Genomic DNA, 16,221 nt, shown 5'->3' on the forward strand with positions numbered 1-16,221 from the left:
TAAAGAGATGAGACTATAATTGATGAAGCAAAGAGGTTAAGAAACGAACCTAAAAGAGCTTAATGGACGAGATAAATAGAATTGAATGGAAGAATAGAATCTATGTAGCAGATCCCAAAAAATTCAGATAAAGGCTTTGTTGTTGTAACAAAGAACACAAGCTTCATTGCAATCATCAATAACAAAACATGAATCCATCACCTTGATCTACAAACAGTCTACAGCACAACAGATAAGCATTTTTGCTCAACTGGCACGAAAAATTCATGTGTGCGGTACTTAACAAAATAAAATTTTCATTGTAGCAATAGTTGCATGTAAAAACTAAAATGTCTGCATATTATTACAGTGTAATCCCACTAAACAAACATAAGTAATAAAAACTTGCATATTATTACAGTGTAATCCCACTAAACAAACATAAGTAATAAAAACTATGTTTCTTCTGATCGAAACTTGAAAGTTATCAAAGCAACATCCCCAGAGAAAAAGAACCCCCTCACACCTGACAAAAATATGGGAGAAATAGAGTTTATTAAGCTATATAATAAATAATATAAGGTTGATCACAGATAGATCCTCTAATACTTTGGTGGTCTAGCCACTTCAACTCCTAAACTATTATATGAGCACTTACACTCTCAGAGCACTTATACTCTCAAATGACATTATTTTTTAACCTCAATTTAGAGCACGAATTACAGTTTTTTGCATTAAACTGAAAGTGAACAGCAAGTATTACCGCCTGGTTCCCATGTGGCATGTCAAACCAAATAGGAGAAAAAATGTCGCAAGGAGTTCAGGGGGTATAAGTGCTAGAAAAGTTCAGGGGATATCAGTGGCTACAAACTCTTAGTACGGAGAGTGGATTTGCGATTAACATTAATATATACTGGTGGAGAAAGACGCAACTAAAAATTTGCAGGCTTTCTTTTTCCAAGGAAAAAATTTACAGGGTTAAGATTTGATATTTGAACCTTAAGCATCAGATGATTTAACAATGAAGTTCTGTCGACTAATAGGATTCATGATGACTGGAGGTCCAGCAGTTCGAGGCCAAGCCTGAAATTTTTTATCGGTTTCTTCCCACCATTCTTTTTGAGTGATAGTGCTCGGAGTGGAACCTGTTTATAAAGGGAGATTGTACTTTTAGGCCTCTCTTAGTTATAAATTCTAACAAGATTTCAATAAATGCAAGTATTTTGTAGCAGTAAAGCTGACCTCCAAAGATCTTTTTATCAGAAATTGTTGTATCACAAACATATGCGATTACAAAGGATCCTGCAAGAGCTCCAATGATCTTTGCTGTTGTCATCTTAAACCTCTAAACCTGCAGCTACATAGAAATGTAACTTACGACAATGAAAGATGGAGCGTGAAATGCAACGCTAGGCGATGGCAAGATATAAAGAAAATGTACGGAAGAGAAAATAGTAAAAGTTAAAAATTAATCCATCTATATACAGTTATTATATTTGGATGGTCTTTAAATCCAAAAAGTGGGGCATGGTCTTTAATGTTTCTTAACTACATGCATCAGATGCCCATTACCCAAATTCAAATCCCAAAATATCCTCTTCGTATTCTCCTTATATTCTCACCCTTTTACCTATTTAAGATCATATCATAACTAAACATCACATAGAGCTCATTCTATGTTGCAGGGGTATGGGTACCAATGCGGGTACAGAAAACAGAAAATTTATAAGAGGGTACAGGGACACGATTATATAAATATTTATATACACATATGATTTTATATTAAAATTAATATTTTATATGAGAACAAGGATAAGAATTAAATTTTCCATAATATCTTATGTTTCTTTTATTATGTAGATTATAAATTGGAAAATCACTAGTTTTTGAGCTAGATATCCAAACAACCATTCATACTCATAATTCAGAACATGACCTATGTCCAACAAATTTCAAGAAGTGGACTTGAAGTATAGGATATATGTTGGAAAAATAGATGACAAGTGTTTTAAATTTAAACGTGTTGGGTATAATTAAGTACATGCCCGAAGAAATGCTTGCATGTATGCAAGGAGTTTGGGCACGGTTACGGCTACGTGTTAGGTACAAGTACGGCTTCAGATTAGAAGTAATCAGGTAACATGGAGTTCGCTCAATAGAAATATCATAGATATTTTAAGAAAGAAAGACTACTGCCACTAGTAGAGTTTTGGGAATCCTTGACGGCTATTAGCCACCAAGGATGTCGCCATCAAGGATGTTAACATCCTTGACAAGGAATTCAATATCTTTGATGGGGGCCCATCACAGATGTCTTCGACACACAATAACAAAATGGTGGGAGACTACCCCTAATTTTTTCACCCAAAATCAAGTCTAATCTTATCTTTTTTTCCTCTCTCACTCATCTCTTTTCTCTTGTTTCTGTTTTTTCTCCACTCAAAACCCACCTGACCGTCGCCGTCTTCGACTGCCGAGCGCCGACCATTGACTGCTTTCGTCGTCATCGTTGTCCATGGGGCGTGGTCCACCGCCGCAGCTCGTTCGTTGGTTGTGGTCGCCACCATCGCTCGTCCGTGGGTTATGGTCGTGGTTTGCCGACCATCGCTTGTCGCCGCTCGTGGGTTCACCGCTCGTGGGTTGTGGTCGTCGTTGTCGCCGCCTCCTCTTCCTATCCTCTAAGAATTTTTCATGTTAAATTTTACTTTTTAGTAATTATTATGTTTTATTGTTTTATTTTGTTTAAACTACTCAAATTCAAAGCCCTAATTACCTTAAACCTAATTCAATCCCTAACTTTAAAACTCTAATTCAAACCTAATAAATATAACAAGAACTATCCTCATCCTAAACCCTAATAACATTACAATAAGTCTAGAACTCTAATTAAATTGACTTTTACCTTAATTTTATCTTTAATAAAACTAATTTATCTTTACTAACCCTAATCATACTTCTAATAACCCTAATTGAACAAATTACTTAAATTATACTAATGTTTGCTGACATAGGTACATCCAATGATAGGATGGTAGATGATACATGAACAATGTTTGCTGATATGTTACCTATACCTACTATAGATGAATCTGAACATGTTGAAGATGCTGAAGTTGTAGAAAATGTTGAAGATGTGAACAATCCCAAGAACTTGGCTCGGATGATGAAGCTAATATAAGACAACAAAAATTGTATGAAGTTGCACCTAGTTCATTAAATTATCATTTATATTGCAACTTTTACGTATAACGACCCTTAGTAGAATGACACATAAATATTTTAATATGTTGTTTAAATTGTTGCGAAAAGTAATTTCGAAAGGAGAAGAGAGCATACCAAAAAAATATTCTAAGGCGAAGAAGATTGTTTCTACTGTAAGACTTGACTATAATAAGATCGATGCATGCCTTGATGATTGTATCCTTTACTATAAGGATAACAAAGACCTTCAGGATTGTCCAACTTGTGGATTATCACGGTGGGTACCATTGTTATAAATATCGGTAAATAACCCCACAATAGCGGCGCTAATAGCGTTAGCGGTCCCTTCCCGCTACGCTATCGCCCAATAGTGATGACATATTGCGGAATATGCGCTTTCCTTTTGTAAAAACGACCAATAGTGTGTCATAACGGTAAATAGTGGGCGATTACATACGAAATCCGCTTTTTGACTGCTATTTAAAACTGGTTTGTGGTTTATTTTTTAAAATTAAACTCGACCATTGACCATTGCATTCTACCGTCTCCTGTAATTTTTGGCATACTCCCGCCACCTCTCATAACCTCTGGCACTTACCTCAATATTTTCTCTCACCTCCTTCACCGTAAGTTTCTCTTAGGACGGTCCTCTCACCGCTCAGCTCTTTTTCTCGAAGACGACGACTCTTTAACTTCTCCAGTCATCTTCGGTATTACGTGATGGTTATATGTCTATTTATGTTTAGGATCTCTTTAAATCATCAGATATGTACTTTTAGATTTTTTTTTTTTATTCTTTTTTTTAGTATTTATACATATCTAAATTTGATCGCTATTTGACTTTGCGTTTTTTACCAGTATTTTACTGTAATAGCCTTAAATAACCTTAACGATACCTCACCGCTACGCGACGCTATCCGCTATCGATAACATTGGTGGGTACAACGCATAAACCATTCAACATAAACATCGAACAAAGACTGTGCTTAAACAAAAAAGATTCCAGCAAAGGTACATACCCATTTTCCCTTAATACCTAGATGCAGAGATTGTATATAAATATACACTGCTAGGAGTATGAGGTGGCAAATGGAACACAGATGAAGGTAAAGTCAGACATCCAACTAATGCAAAAGCGTGGAAGCATGTAGACCAGATTTTTTCTTAGTTTGCAAATGAGTGCAGAAATGTCAGATTAGGCTTAGTTAGCGATAGATGCAATCCATTTGGGCTTATGAGTTTGGGTTCGCCTACATGGTCTGTTGTACTAATGCCTTATAATTTGTCACTTGCCTTTGTATGAAATAACCATATATGCTCCTTTCATTGTTGATACCAGGAAAACATGCATCGGGCAATGACATAGATATCTTTTCAGAGCCACTAATTGATGAGTTAAGACAGCTCCGAATGAAGGGATTTTCTAACCTACGCCAATCCGTGTGGTTGGTCTACGAAGGGGACATATGCTTGTCCAATTTGTGGTTCTGAATTTAAAGATCTTCATTTGCAATACATGCTGAAAGCTTTGCTATTAGTTTAAGAGAAGATCGTTAGATCAGAAGCACAAATAGAGAACAAAAAGATGGAGCAAGTTCTTTAGTGGGACTGTTGAGAAGAGGGATGCATCTTGTTCATTAACTGGAGATCAAATTGTGCATTTGCTTGGGAACTAACAAAAAATCAAATTTGGGCAAAAAACATTATTCAAAAGACGATTACTCAAAGTAAGAAACTTGCATCCATTCAAAAGGGAAGTGAAACAAAAGAGATCAGCACAAAGAGTGAATGATGAGAACAAAGCTATAAAGTTGCCAGCAAGTTGGACAAAATTCAATATTTTCTTTCCACTACCTTACTGGAAAGAGCTAAAAATATGACACAACTTGGACGTCATGCACATAAAAAATATATATGTGATAATCTTGTGTCAACATTAATGTAAGATGGTAATAAATCAAAGGATGATCTGCGAGCTCGAGAAGATCTAATTGCATTGAACATCAGAGAAGAACTGCAACTGAAGAAGATTGCTGGACATAATAAGTACGAGTTGTCTGCGTATCGTATTACAATGTCGAAGACAGAGATGCAAATATCTTGTCAAGTCCTTAAATTAATAAAGTTGCCGGAGAGTTTTTCTACGAACATTTCAAACAATGTCCAAGTGCAAGAGAGAAAGCTATTAGGACATAAAACTCATGATTACCATGTCCTTCATCAATTGCTCCCGATGGCACTTCGCAACATGACACATGATAAAAAAGCAATGAATGTTATAATTGATTTCTGTGGATTTTTCAAGAAGTTATACTCTAAAGTTGTAAATCTTTGTGACTTTGAGACTTGGAGAAATTGTTTCAGAAACACTTTGCGAAATGGACTTGCTCTTTCCTCCATATTTTTTACAATCATGATCAATCTTACACAACATCTTGTAGAGGAGGTTGCACTAACGGAGCCTGTCTATTATCGATAGATATACCCAATAGAAAGGTTAGTATTTTGGAATTAATAAATTTTTATTAGTCATTATTTACATCTTTACCTAATAATTTGTCATTCACTTCTTTTAGATGTTTGGGTTTGATAAAACGCCAAGTGCATAATAAAGCTCGTTCAGAGGGTTCAATTGCTAAAAATTATGTAGCTAGCAAATGTCTATTATTTGTCGGTCGTTATATGAGGACAGTACAAACTGGACTTCAAACACGTGCTGATAATAACGATAACACAACTCTTTACCCTCATGGGCTAAACAAAGAGCATTCTAACTTTTTGCTAGATCAAGCTCATGCATACGTATTAAACAGTTTGGAAATCTTCTCTGAATATCGAAGGTAACTAACACTTAAAATATATTTAATGATATTTAGTTAATTAATTTAAATTTGATAATAGAAACTTATTTGTTGTATTAATAGGTAGCATTAAGAAAAGCTAAAGAATGAAATAACCGGTGGCACATCAACACACGACATCAAAGCAAGATATATGAAGGAATTTTCTGGTTGAATCAAAAATGAATTAAGTTTACTAAATTTAACAATGTTTAAATTTTGAACAAATAAATCGTGTAAATATTATTTTTAATGTTTTATCAATATTGATTTTAGATTCGAAAACTTGTGGGTGATAATCAAATATCTGAAGTAAAGCTTCATGCAGAGCCTCCTTACTATGCAGTAAACCAATATGGTGGATATCGTGTGAATGACTTTAAATTTCATACAATAGAGGTTAATGATACGAAGGTAACCTAGAATAGTGGCGTTATGGTGACCTTCTCACGAGAATGTTTTTTAAATAGGACTGATCAAAATCTAGTAGAAAGTAATATATATTACGATCAGTTAGAAGATGTCGTGAAGATGTTCTACGGGTATGGTTATCCAAATGAATGCAAATACATTATGTTTATAATTCGCAGGTGTTTTGCAAAGAAGCAAAAGGATTTCTATGGATTTACAATTGTCAATCTCAATCAACATATTGATAGTGATGATAAGCTCATGTTTGCATCTCAAGTAGGACAATGCTTCTACATGAAAGATCTTGAGGTTAAAGACGAGTGGGTCATTTTAGGTAAGAATCCTAGAGCTTATATTTAGCCTTCTACCAATGAAGATGCTGATGTGAACTATATAGATAATTTCAATGAGCTAGATGCATCAGTCGAAGAATTATCTTATCCGCAGAACATAGTGTTTGATCTGGATGCTCCAACACAACTCGGATTGTCATTCCAAATGTTATAATAGGATAAAAATAGTTGGATGTAGTGTTTGAATGTAACTTCTCGTGATGTTTTGATATTGTGTAACTTACATGTATATTATTGCAATATCTTGTTTTTCACTTGTCTAATATAAATTGCATATGAATGTATTATATTTTGTTTTGCATATTAAACATTCAATATGTAGATGTCTAAAGATTTGAGTAGGAGGCTATTTCATAGCCCTAGTGATGACTGCCCACTGTCAAATTTGCATATCTCAAGTTCTTCAGCTGAATCAGCACAGATACCTTCTAGGGTAGATCCACCCTCTGAGGTAGAGCTAACATCGCCTCTTGTTATAGTTATTATTAATATATTTATTATTTAATTATATATGCATATATACTGACTCTTTGTTTTATTTATTTAGGCGAGAGTGAGCAGCCCTCGTTCCCTGTTGACACAAAGACAGTGGGATGCCTGGAAGCCGCTAATTAATGATATAATAACAGCAACAAAAGCTGAAATAGATCGAAGATCTGGTAAATTTAATATTTTTTAATCTTATAAATTCGCAAAACTAACATTTGTTGGTTTCACTGCTATAAATAGCGGTTAACCCTGCAATAGCGACGCTAATAGCGTTAGCGGTCCCTTCCCGCGACGCTATCGCCCGCTACGTTATCGCGCAATAACGGTGACATATTGCGGAATATGTCTGTTCGTAAAAATGGTCAATAGTGTGTCATAACGGTAAATAATGAGCGATTGCATTTGAAATTTATTTTTTGACTGCTATTTAAAAGCGGTTTGAGACTTATTTTTTTAAAATTAAACTCAATCATTGACCATTGCATTCCACCGTCTCCTATGGTTTTCAGCATACTCCCGTCGCCTCTTATAGCTTCTAGCACCTACATTGATACTTCATCTCACCTCCTTCACCGTAAGCTCCTCTTAGGGCAGTCCTGTCACTACTAAGCTCTTCTTCTCGAAGACAACGACTTTTGACTCCTCCAGTCATTTTCGGTATTACGTGATGGTTACATATCTATTTCATGTTTAGGATCTCTTCAAATCATTAAATATGTACTTTTATATTTTTTAGATTTTTTTTAATTTTTTTAGTATTTATACATATCTGGATTAGACTGCTATTTGACTTTACGCTTTTTACCGTTATTTTGTCGTAATAGCCCGAAATAGCCTTAACGATGCCTCACCGCTACATGACGCTATCCGTTATCTATAACATTGGTTGGTTTTTCTCAAATGCAATTAAAAGCTAAAAAATAATGATTACTCGTTATCACTCTCAAATGATTGAACTATAATTTTCCACTTCTAAGTTACTAATACATTTCTGAATATCTCTAAGTTACCAATAGATGTTTTATGTGATTTCATGTCATTGTTTACATTAATAATATTCTCACAGCCCCTAACAAATGTAACATTTGACACCAAATTTTAAAGCCGCGTGTTCTCTGAAAATCACAAGCATCTTAAGTTAGAACTAAAATCTTCTTATGCAACGCCATGGTCCAAATTAAAACTTAGTCAAAATATACATAATTACAACCCACACTTAGTCAAAATATCTCTTAGTTACCAATAGATATTTTTATGTGAATTTATGCCATTGTTACCATGTGTGTGCATGATGTCTCTGTGCATGTGCATGTTGATTACTCTATCACTCTCAAATGATAGACTTATAATTTTCCACTTTTAAGTTACTAATACATTAGCTTTTCTCTTTGGCTTTGTAGTAAAAGAAGTTTTCAAGAAGAATGAAAGTAAGGGAAGTGAGCTCAAAAAGAAATTATCACCATATGGCTTTCGTGTCATTTTAAGGTAAAAAAGAAACTGGCTTCCTACCAATGAATGGGCTAATCAGTTTACTTCATATATTGGGTGTTTAGCACAGAGGAGTTATCATGCAAACCCATTTTTCGAACTCGAGCAGCTGCCTTCTCACTCCTTGGAACGTGTATATAGAGATTGTTAGGTAATTTAAAACTAAACTACTTTCTCCCTTTCATTTATTTTTACTTTTATAGTCGATTGTCCTACTTATATAAATGTCAAATTGCAAAGATACTTCAATATCGAAGATAATCTCGTGGCATGGGATTTTTTATTTAGGCATGATGGAAAGTTCAAACATGCCCTTAGGGAATGGAGACACGACATAAAAAAGAAATGCTTTGAGACATACGAAGAGAATTGGAAGAGGTTCTACAAGCGAAATAAGAGAATTGACAAAGAATATCTCGCTACACTTATGATATTGTGGAGCCAAGAAAAACACAAAGTGAATCTTAATTTAGTTACATTATTCAAATTGATTATTATATATTAATGTAATATTATCGTTGTACTTGTTGAAGGAAAAATATAAGAGAAACAAAGAAAACGGAGACGCAAAGGAGTATGATCACCATACTGGGACTACTTCATTTGCGCAGATTACGAAGTAGTATTGTAGAATGACAATATAAATATTATGCATTTTTCTATTGTCTATAAACAATATTTATTCCACAGCCAATATTAATGAAGAAATATGTAAATCTCAGAACTCCTCTTTTATCCCGCTTCCTGAACTACATAAGAGGACTTTTGCTACAATAAAGAAGGGGTATGATTCCAATTTTAAAAAAAAGCAAAAGTTGCAGATGATTAATGATATATAGGTATTTTATTTTATGAATAAGTGAGTTCAAGTTATGATGTGTCGTTGACATTATCTATGTACCTAATAATTTAAATTTTATTTTGATCTTTTATGTTTTTAGAAAGTGTTGGATAATACATATGCAGAGATTGTATGACAAAGTCAGGAGCCACTTAGTGTAGGAGCTTAGTGGCTGTCCACATCATTCCAGTCCTCGATGTCAACGTCGCCTTCTAGTATGCCCTCAATGACATCACCAGACATGTCACAGAAGGATTGCACACAGCAGTCGATATACAGCTTATTTCGTCGGCGAAGAGATATTTGGATGGTCAGATTTCCAAGGAGTGGGAGGATATTATGGAGTGCATGAGAGTAGTCCACTCTACTGCATCGTATGGGATGGTTTCCACACACATCATGAAATGTTGTAAACGTAAAATTTCAACTTAGTTGCAAATATCACTTATGGAATTTATCGCCTCTCAAAAGGCATTTACCATTAGCGGACAAACTAGCGTACATACTAGTGGACAGGTATATGTTTATTTTGCTTTGTCCATTATAGTTCATTGTTTGAAAAGTTTGTGCTGTGATTTATTGTGTCATGCAATTTTAGCTTTCATTATAGTAGTACCACATTCTTTTTTTAACTCACAATTTGTGGTGGTTTCTAATTGCATGTGAGAGGAACTAGATGTATTCTGTTAACTGATCATCTGGTTGTCTGTATACTATTTACTCTAAGATTAGCGCGAACATGAGAAATATGCAAATGTATATATAATGAAATAGGAATTCTATCCTCTTGGACCATTGCATTGCCTTGGTGAGTTTTTTTAAAGTTTCAGTTTAGGATGAAAATGATTGGATAGTGAATCATCATAATGAGAAGCATGCCAGAGTTCAATAGTTTCAATAATGAATTTACACTCAAGTTGGGTTGTTCCCTTGTCCACCAGTGCATGACAAGTTGACTGCCATCTCAATATCCTATGTTGCTGCTATTCTTTTTTTTCCTTAACAAAGTATAATAGTAGTGATTTCTGTTGCATCTACTCTCCCTCTCTTTACTGTCATGCATGAAAACTATATATGTAGTGATTTACTTTCACCGGATAATTGATATACTGATTCAAAGTTAGACAACCCTTGATACCTCATGCACTTTACTTTCTTGGATTCTAACCAATTAAAATAAGATCATGAATAATTATGTTGGGATATGATCATTTTTTGGTGTGCTTTGATCAGATTGGCCAGTACGTGAGTATATATATATATATATATATTATATATATATATATATATATATATATAGTATATTATATATATATTATATATATAATATATATATATATATATATAATATATTAGATAGTAAGATATGATAGAATTTTTTTTTTTTTTTTTTTTTTTTTTTTTTTCTTTTTTTTTTTTTTTTTTTTTTTTTTTTTTTTTTTTTTTTTTTTTTTTTTTTTTTTTTTTTTTGTTTTTTTTTTTTTTTTTTTTTTTTTTTTTTTTTTTTTTTTTTTTTTTTTTTTTTTTTTTTTTTTTTTTTTTTTTTTTTTTTTTTTTTTTTTTTTTTTTTTTTTTTTTTTTTTTTTTTTTTTTTTTTTTTTTTTTTTTTTTTTTTTAATTTTTTTTTTTTTTTTTTTTTTTTTAAATTTTGTTTTTTTTTTTTTTTTGATAGATATATATATATATATATATGGACTTTATGGTTAATACCAAATTTCTAGCCTTTATGTTGACAAGTGTGCATATAAGTAGTGTTGCACATGTACTTTGTGTAATTCTTATACGAATTATTTTGTTGTTAGTGTGCAGTTGATGCTATGGGGAGCACAACTCGTACGAGTAGAACCTCCTATGAAAAGGGGGATGAGGACACAAATGAGGAGGAAGACCACAATTAGTAAGTTATATCATTTTGTATCTTGGACATGTATGGGAGATATATATACTTTGCATTTGCACCATTAGTAGTATTTTATACATCTTAGACTTGTTTGTGGTGGTGATTGCTCGGTTGTATGAGAGATATGTATGTATGATTTATGGATGACTTGAGTGGGTAATGTGGTTTGTTTTGACAATTATGATGAGATTATTGTGTTTGTTGATGTCTTTGAGTATATTTTTTATTCAAATATTTATGTATAGGATATTTGTTGTATATACAGGAAAAAACCTAATTCACAAGAAATTTTTTTCAAATTATGTACATCCTTGTTTATCCTTGACGGCCACCCGTCAAGGATAAACATCCCTGACGGCAATGTCATCAAGGATGTTGTTCCCATCAAGGATGCATCCTTGACAGGCTGCCATCAAGAATGTTTCTTCCTTGACGGGACTTTTACCGATAGGGTATTCTTGACAGCAACCCATCAAGAATACACATTTTAGACAGGAAAACGTGCAATGCCCGTCAAGGATACCCAAATTCTACTAGTATGCCAGTATATGTTTGCAGATAATAAGGCAATAGGCAAAGCAATTTCTATAACAAAATAGATTGGCAATTTCATTCTGTGAACATGAATTAGTTGTTTATATTATCAGTTGATAAGAGAGTTTATAACTTATAACTAATGAATCAGGTAGAAAATTAAGAAGACATAACATCAAGAGAAGACTCTGGAGAAGTATAACGTCACAATTAAACTGACTAATATAGTAGCTTTTCTCCTTATTGTCGTATCCTTATAAAACTTCCAATTACATTTTCTCAAAGAAAATTTTAGTTGTTATAGGAGATGGAGAATTTTCGAAGTCAAAACCAAAGGAGCGAGCATTAGCTTTTTGCTTTATTATCTTATCCTTATATCACTTACTATTAGTACGTATTCTCATTTAGAAGTTAAGTTGTTATAGAAGATGAGTTGATTTTATAAGTGAAAAACCAAACAAGAAGTGAAACTAATAATCATTAGATCATATTTGCTTTCCGACACCCAATAAAAGGATTCATATGCAATTCAAATAACAGGAAATTATTTACTGACTTTAGCCATAACTCACAAGGAATTATTCAAGTGCTTTATTACAGGCACACCTCCTAGTAGAACATAATAAAGCATCTCTAGCTTCTCTAACCTGTTTGTGAAAACACTTGACTATAATAAAAAGAATCATAACCTAATAGAGTTTTCAATTCAACCCCCAAGGAAAAAAACTGTATAGATTATAATTGTTAGCCATGAAAATATTGAATGAAATGCTAAATTCAATAAGTACATCAAGGACCACCACCATACCTTAAAAATAACTATTCATCTTCTTGATTAAGAAACAAGTCAACTTTAAAACACACCAAACAAATACATTATACATGTCATTCATTAGAACAATAATTGTCTTATTGTTAGTTTAGACACCTCTAGATTTTTGAGGCATGATCCAACACGAAGATTTTATATGCTTCCAAAGTAATCACAATTCACGAGGTTAAATTTAATGAAGCTTAGAAAGAGTTAAGAAGACATGCAATCAGAGAGGAGGGAAGCGCCGTACTAACAATTAATAATTAGATTGACTAAAATACTTTTATAGAACTTATCCATGTACAACTTGCTATTAGTACTTTCTCTCACAGAACAAAAGAATACCTAAAGGAGATGGAAATCTTTCTAATTTGAAGAGCAAATAAGAAACTACTAATGATTACTTTGTTCCATTCCAAGGTCTAACGTAAGAGCATTATACATGATATTGTAAATAATAGAGAAAAAATTATTGTGTTTATTCAAATAAAAGAGTCAACCAAATACAAAGATTTAAGAGTAACAATGTTATAGAATGCACCAGGCGGACTAGGCCTTTAAGCCAGCGCCTAGCACCTAAACGCCTAAGCGTACGCCTGGGCAGCGCCAAAGTGTTTAGCTATTTTTTAAATTAGTTAATTATAATAATTGATAAAAATATGTGTTAAATTCATATAAATTTGTAAAAAAAAATAGATAGTAATCTTAGATCCACAATAAATCATACATACTTAAATGCTAAATAGCCAAAATAATGACTAACAAGGATATAGAAAGTGCTACGAGGGCGTTGGACTCGCCATCTAGAGCTTACGAAGTTTTCTTTTTTTTTAATTTTGAATTACAATAATTGATAGTAAATGTTAATGTTACAGAAAGCTTAGGTGTCGGACTGGCGTCTAGACGGATTTCTTTCTTCGTTTAAGTGGTGGTCGAGAAGGTTTTGTTGAAGGTCAAAGGCGGTAGTGGAGGTATTCATATTTGGAGATTTGAAGGATGTTGAAGGACGTGGAGGCTACAACATAGAAAATCACGATCAACGCTTAAAGAGTGCAGTCCACGTAAGTAGACAATTCTCTCCTAAATACTCCCAAAACCTAGGTGGATAACCTAAGTACCACCTCGGTGCTAGGTGCTAGTTAGGCGGCTTATGTACCGCCTAGGCCTAGCCGTACACCTAGGCGAACTAAGCACAGGCTTTTTAAAACAACGAAGAGTAAAGATCTTTCATTTTTTACTTGTCAAAAGTCTCTTTCATTAGAACAAAACTCCAAAGTTATGATGAGGGTTGAGGGTTATAGTTCATATTCTAACATGTCCCCGCAGGTTAAGTCATTTTATTGAAATCTGGACTCACATAGCATTATCTTTTTACTTCTGTTTTCAAATGTGTTGGCCATGGGATTGGAACATAGTTTGTTCTTAAAGGTATGTTCCACTACAACCGAAAGACGTCATTGCGAGGGTTGCAAAAGCCATTTTCATGGATTCAAACCTAAACTCATACAAAAATATGTTCCTTTATTCTGCTTTAAATTTGTGATATCATGTCAAAAGTCCCATTCCACTACACCTAAAGTCAATTGCTCTAACACCATGTCAAAAGTCCCGGTCCACTACACCAAGACATCGAACTTATTATTAGAGTGAAGGGTTATAATCTGGCACTCTAACATTGTCATTTTCATTAACATTACAATTTTTGTAAGAGCCCTCACATATGATGATCTCATCTTATTGTCAAAGTCTTCTTCCCTTTTCATTTACAGTGATATTTTTCATATTCACCATCTATACATTAGACTTTATCTATCAAAGACCTGATTTATCTCTTCAAACCAAGTAAAAAAATCATATAGCATCGCAACAATGGCTAAGTTGCGCCACATCATAAGATCTATCATCGTAAAAGCCATAATTTTACTTCCCAAATAAACAAGCTATCGAGACCCAAAAATACTGCAGATCCAAATCCTTCGTGAACTCAACATCCTCCTTTCTTTCTAAGAATTCAATCACTATCTACCAATATTTCACCTTTGATAGCAAAACTAATAATGAAAAAAATCACTAAGATGGATATCAAAATTCTAGACCCATCACACGAGATTCCAAAAAAGTTAAACCTAGGAAGATTAAAGTACTCAGAATCTAACGCTTACGCATCAAAATAAAATGAAATACTATCAATAATCCTCAATAAAACATAGGAATAACTAAGGAGTGGAGAGATTTAGACTCACAGTTGAAGAGAAAAGGGATCTGAGGTTCTTCGGCGATTGATCGAACGTGGCCGTATGCAGAGATGAAAATTTGGGGCTAATTGGGGATTTTAAGGACGAAGATTTTATGAACTGACATTTGTGCCCTCTCTATTATACAGTCATTCATTAGAACAATATCATAAATTAGTAAATTACTAGTAAGTCGCTTGCCCCACGAGCATGCGAGTTTGGTGGAATAAAAATATTTGCGGTTTATTTACTCCTTTACGTGACCGTGAGCACCCCATATGTGGTGCTTTGTACTTTGGATTAATTTTATGAAACCCCTTCGAGCTACGGGGTTGTCTAATAAACCCCCTCTCAACTATTTTAACTTTAGGAAACTCCTTAATTTTTGGGTATTGTAGATAATCTTCTTTAACTTTCAAATTTTGACATAGCCTCTCTCAACTTTTCTCACTTAACCATCTACCCTAACAACATTAGATCTGACGGAACAAGTGTCGTACATGTGATTCAAAATGATTATACTATACTACCCCTACGATATTAAAAAGTTACCATTGTATTCCTTCTTAATTTTTCGGTTAAAAAATAACTCACTCCCCCTTCCTCTAGCGTGATTGCTAGGTCTAAAACTATATTTTCTTTTTTGAAGCTTCAAACTTATCTTTTTGTACCTACTCATGATTTCAATTAAAAGAACTTGCAATTAGGGTCTTCGAACAATGAGACGAAGTTGTAGATAGAAAGATCAGGTTTGGGTGGGGATTGTTCCACTGGTTGAGTATTATACTTTAGTATTTTTTTTTAAACTCTAACAGGTTTTGTAATCTAAGGGTGTTTCAGTCATTGCACGTTTTAATTTAACATCTAGAGGTATTTTCATAAACTATAAATATAATGTGGAGTTTTCTGAGGCACCTCTTAGTTGAGGGGATTATGTTAATTTTTAAAAGTTGGGGATGGTTATCTACAATATCTCTAAAAGGGAAGGGGGTTTCCTAAAATTAGAATAGTTGAAGGGAGGAGTTTTCTAAAATAACTCCCATAATTCAGGGGTTCCCAAAATTAACCCTTGTAATTTGTTGGGGTTAATTTCAAAAAATACGCTTGAACTTGGGTGGCGGTACAGATGACCCCTAC

The 16,221-nt window shown here is 33.6% G+C and overlaps 1 protein-coding gene across 2 annotated transcripts; it reads right to left on the bottom strand.

Annotated features, from left to right (window-relative positions):
• LOC109830654 lies at window positions 252-15,240 on the bottom strand. 2 transcript variants are annotated; one of them, XM_020397978.1, is made up of 4 exons: window positions 15,094-15,240; window positions 1,222-1,330; window positions 978-1,124; window positions 252-505 (listed from the first exon to the last, which is right to left on the bottom strand). In XM_020397978.1, exons 2-3 carry the CDS (start codon window positions 1,313-1,315, stop codon window positions 979-981), a joined length of 240 nt encoding a protein of 79 aa, XP_020253567.1. In that variant the 5' UTR covers window positions 1,316-1,330; window positions 15,094-15,240; the 3' UTR covers window positions 252-505; window position 978. The 2 variants fall into 2 exon arrangements, with proteins under 2 accessions (XP_020253567.1, XP_020253568.1); XM_020397979.1 differs by having other exon boundaries at window positions 1,222-1,336; window positions 15,094-15,224.

Source organism: Asparagus officinalis, chromosome 2 (assembly GCF_001876935.1).
Source record: "Asparagus officinalis chromosome 2, Aspof.V1, whole genome shotgun sequence".
In the NCBI taxonomy this organism is placed as follows: Eukaryota; Viridiplantae; Streptophyta; class Magnoliopsida; order Asparagales; family Asparagaceae; genus Asparagus; species Asparagus officinalis.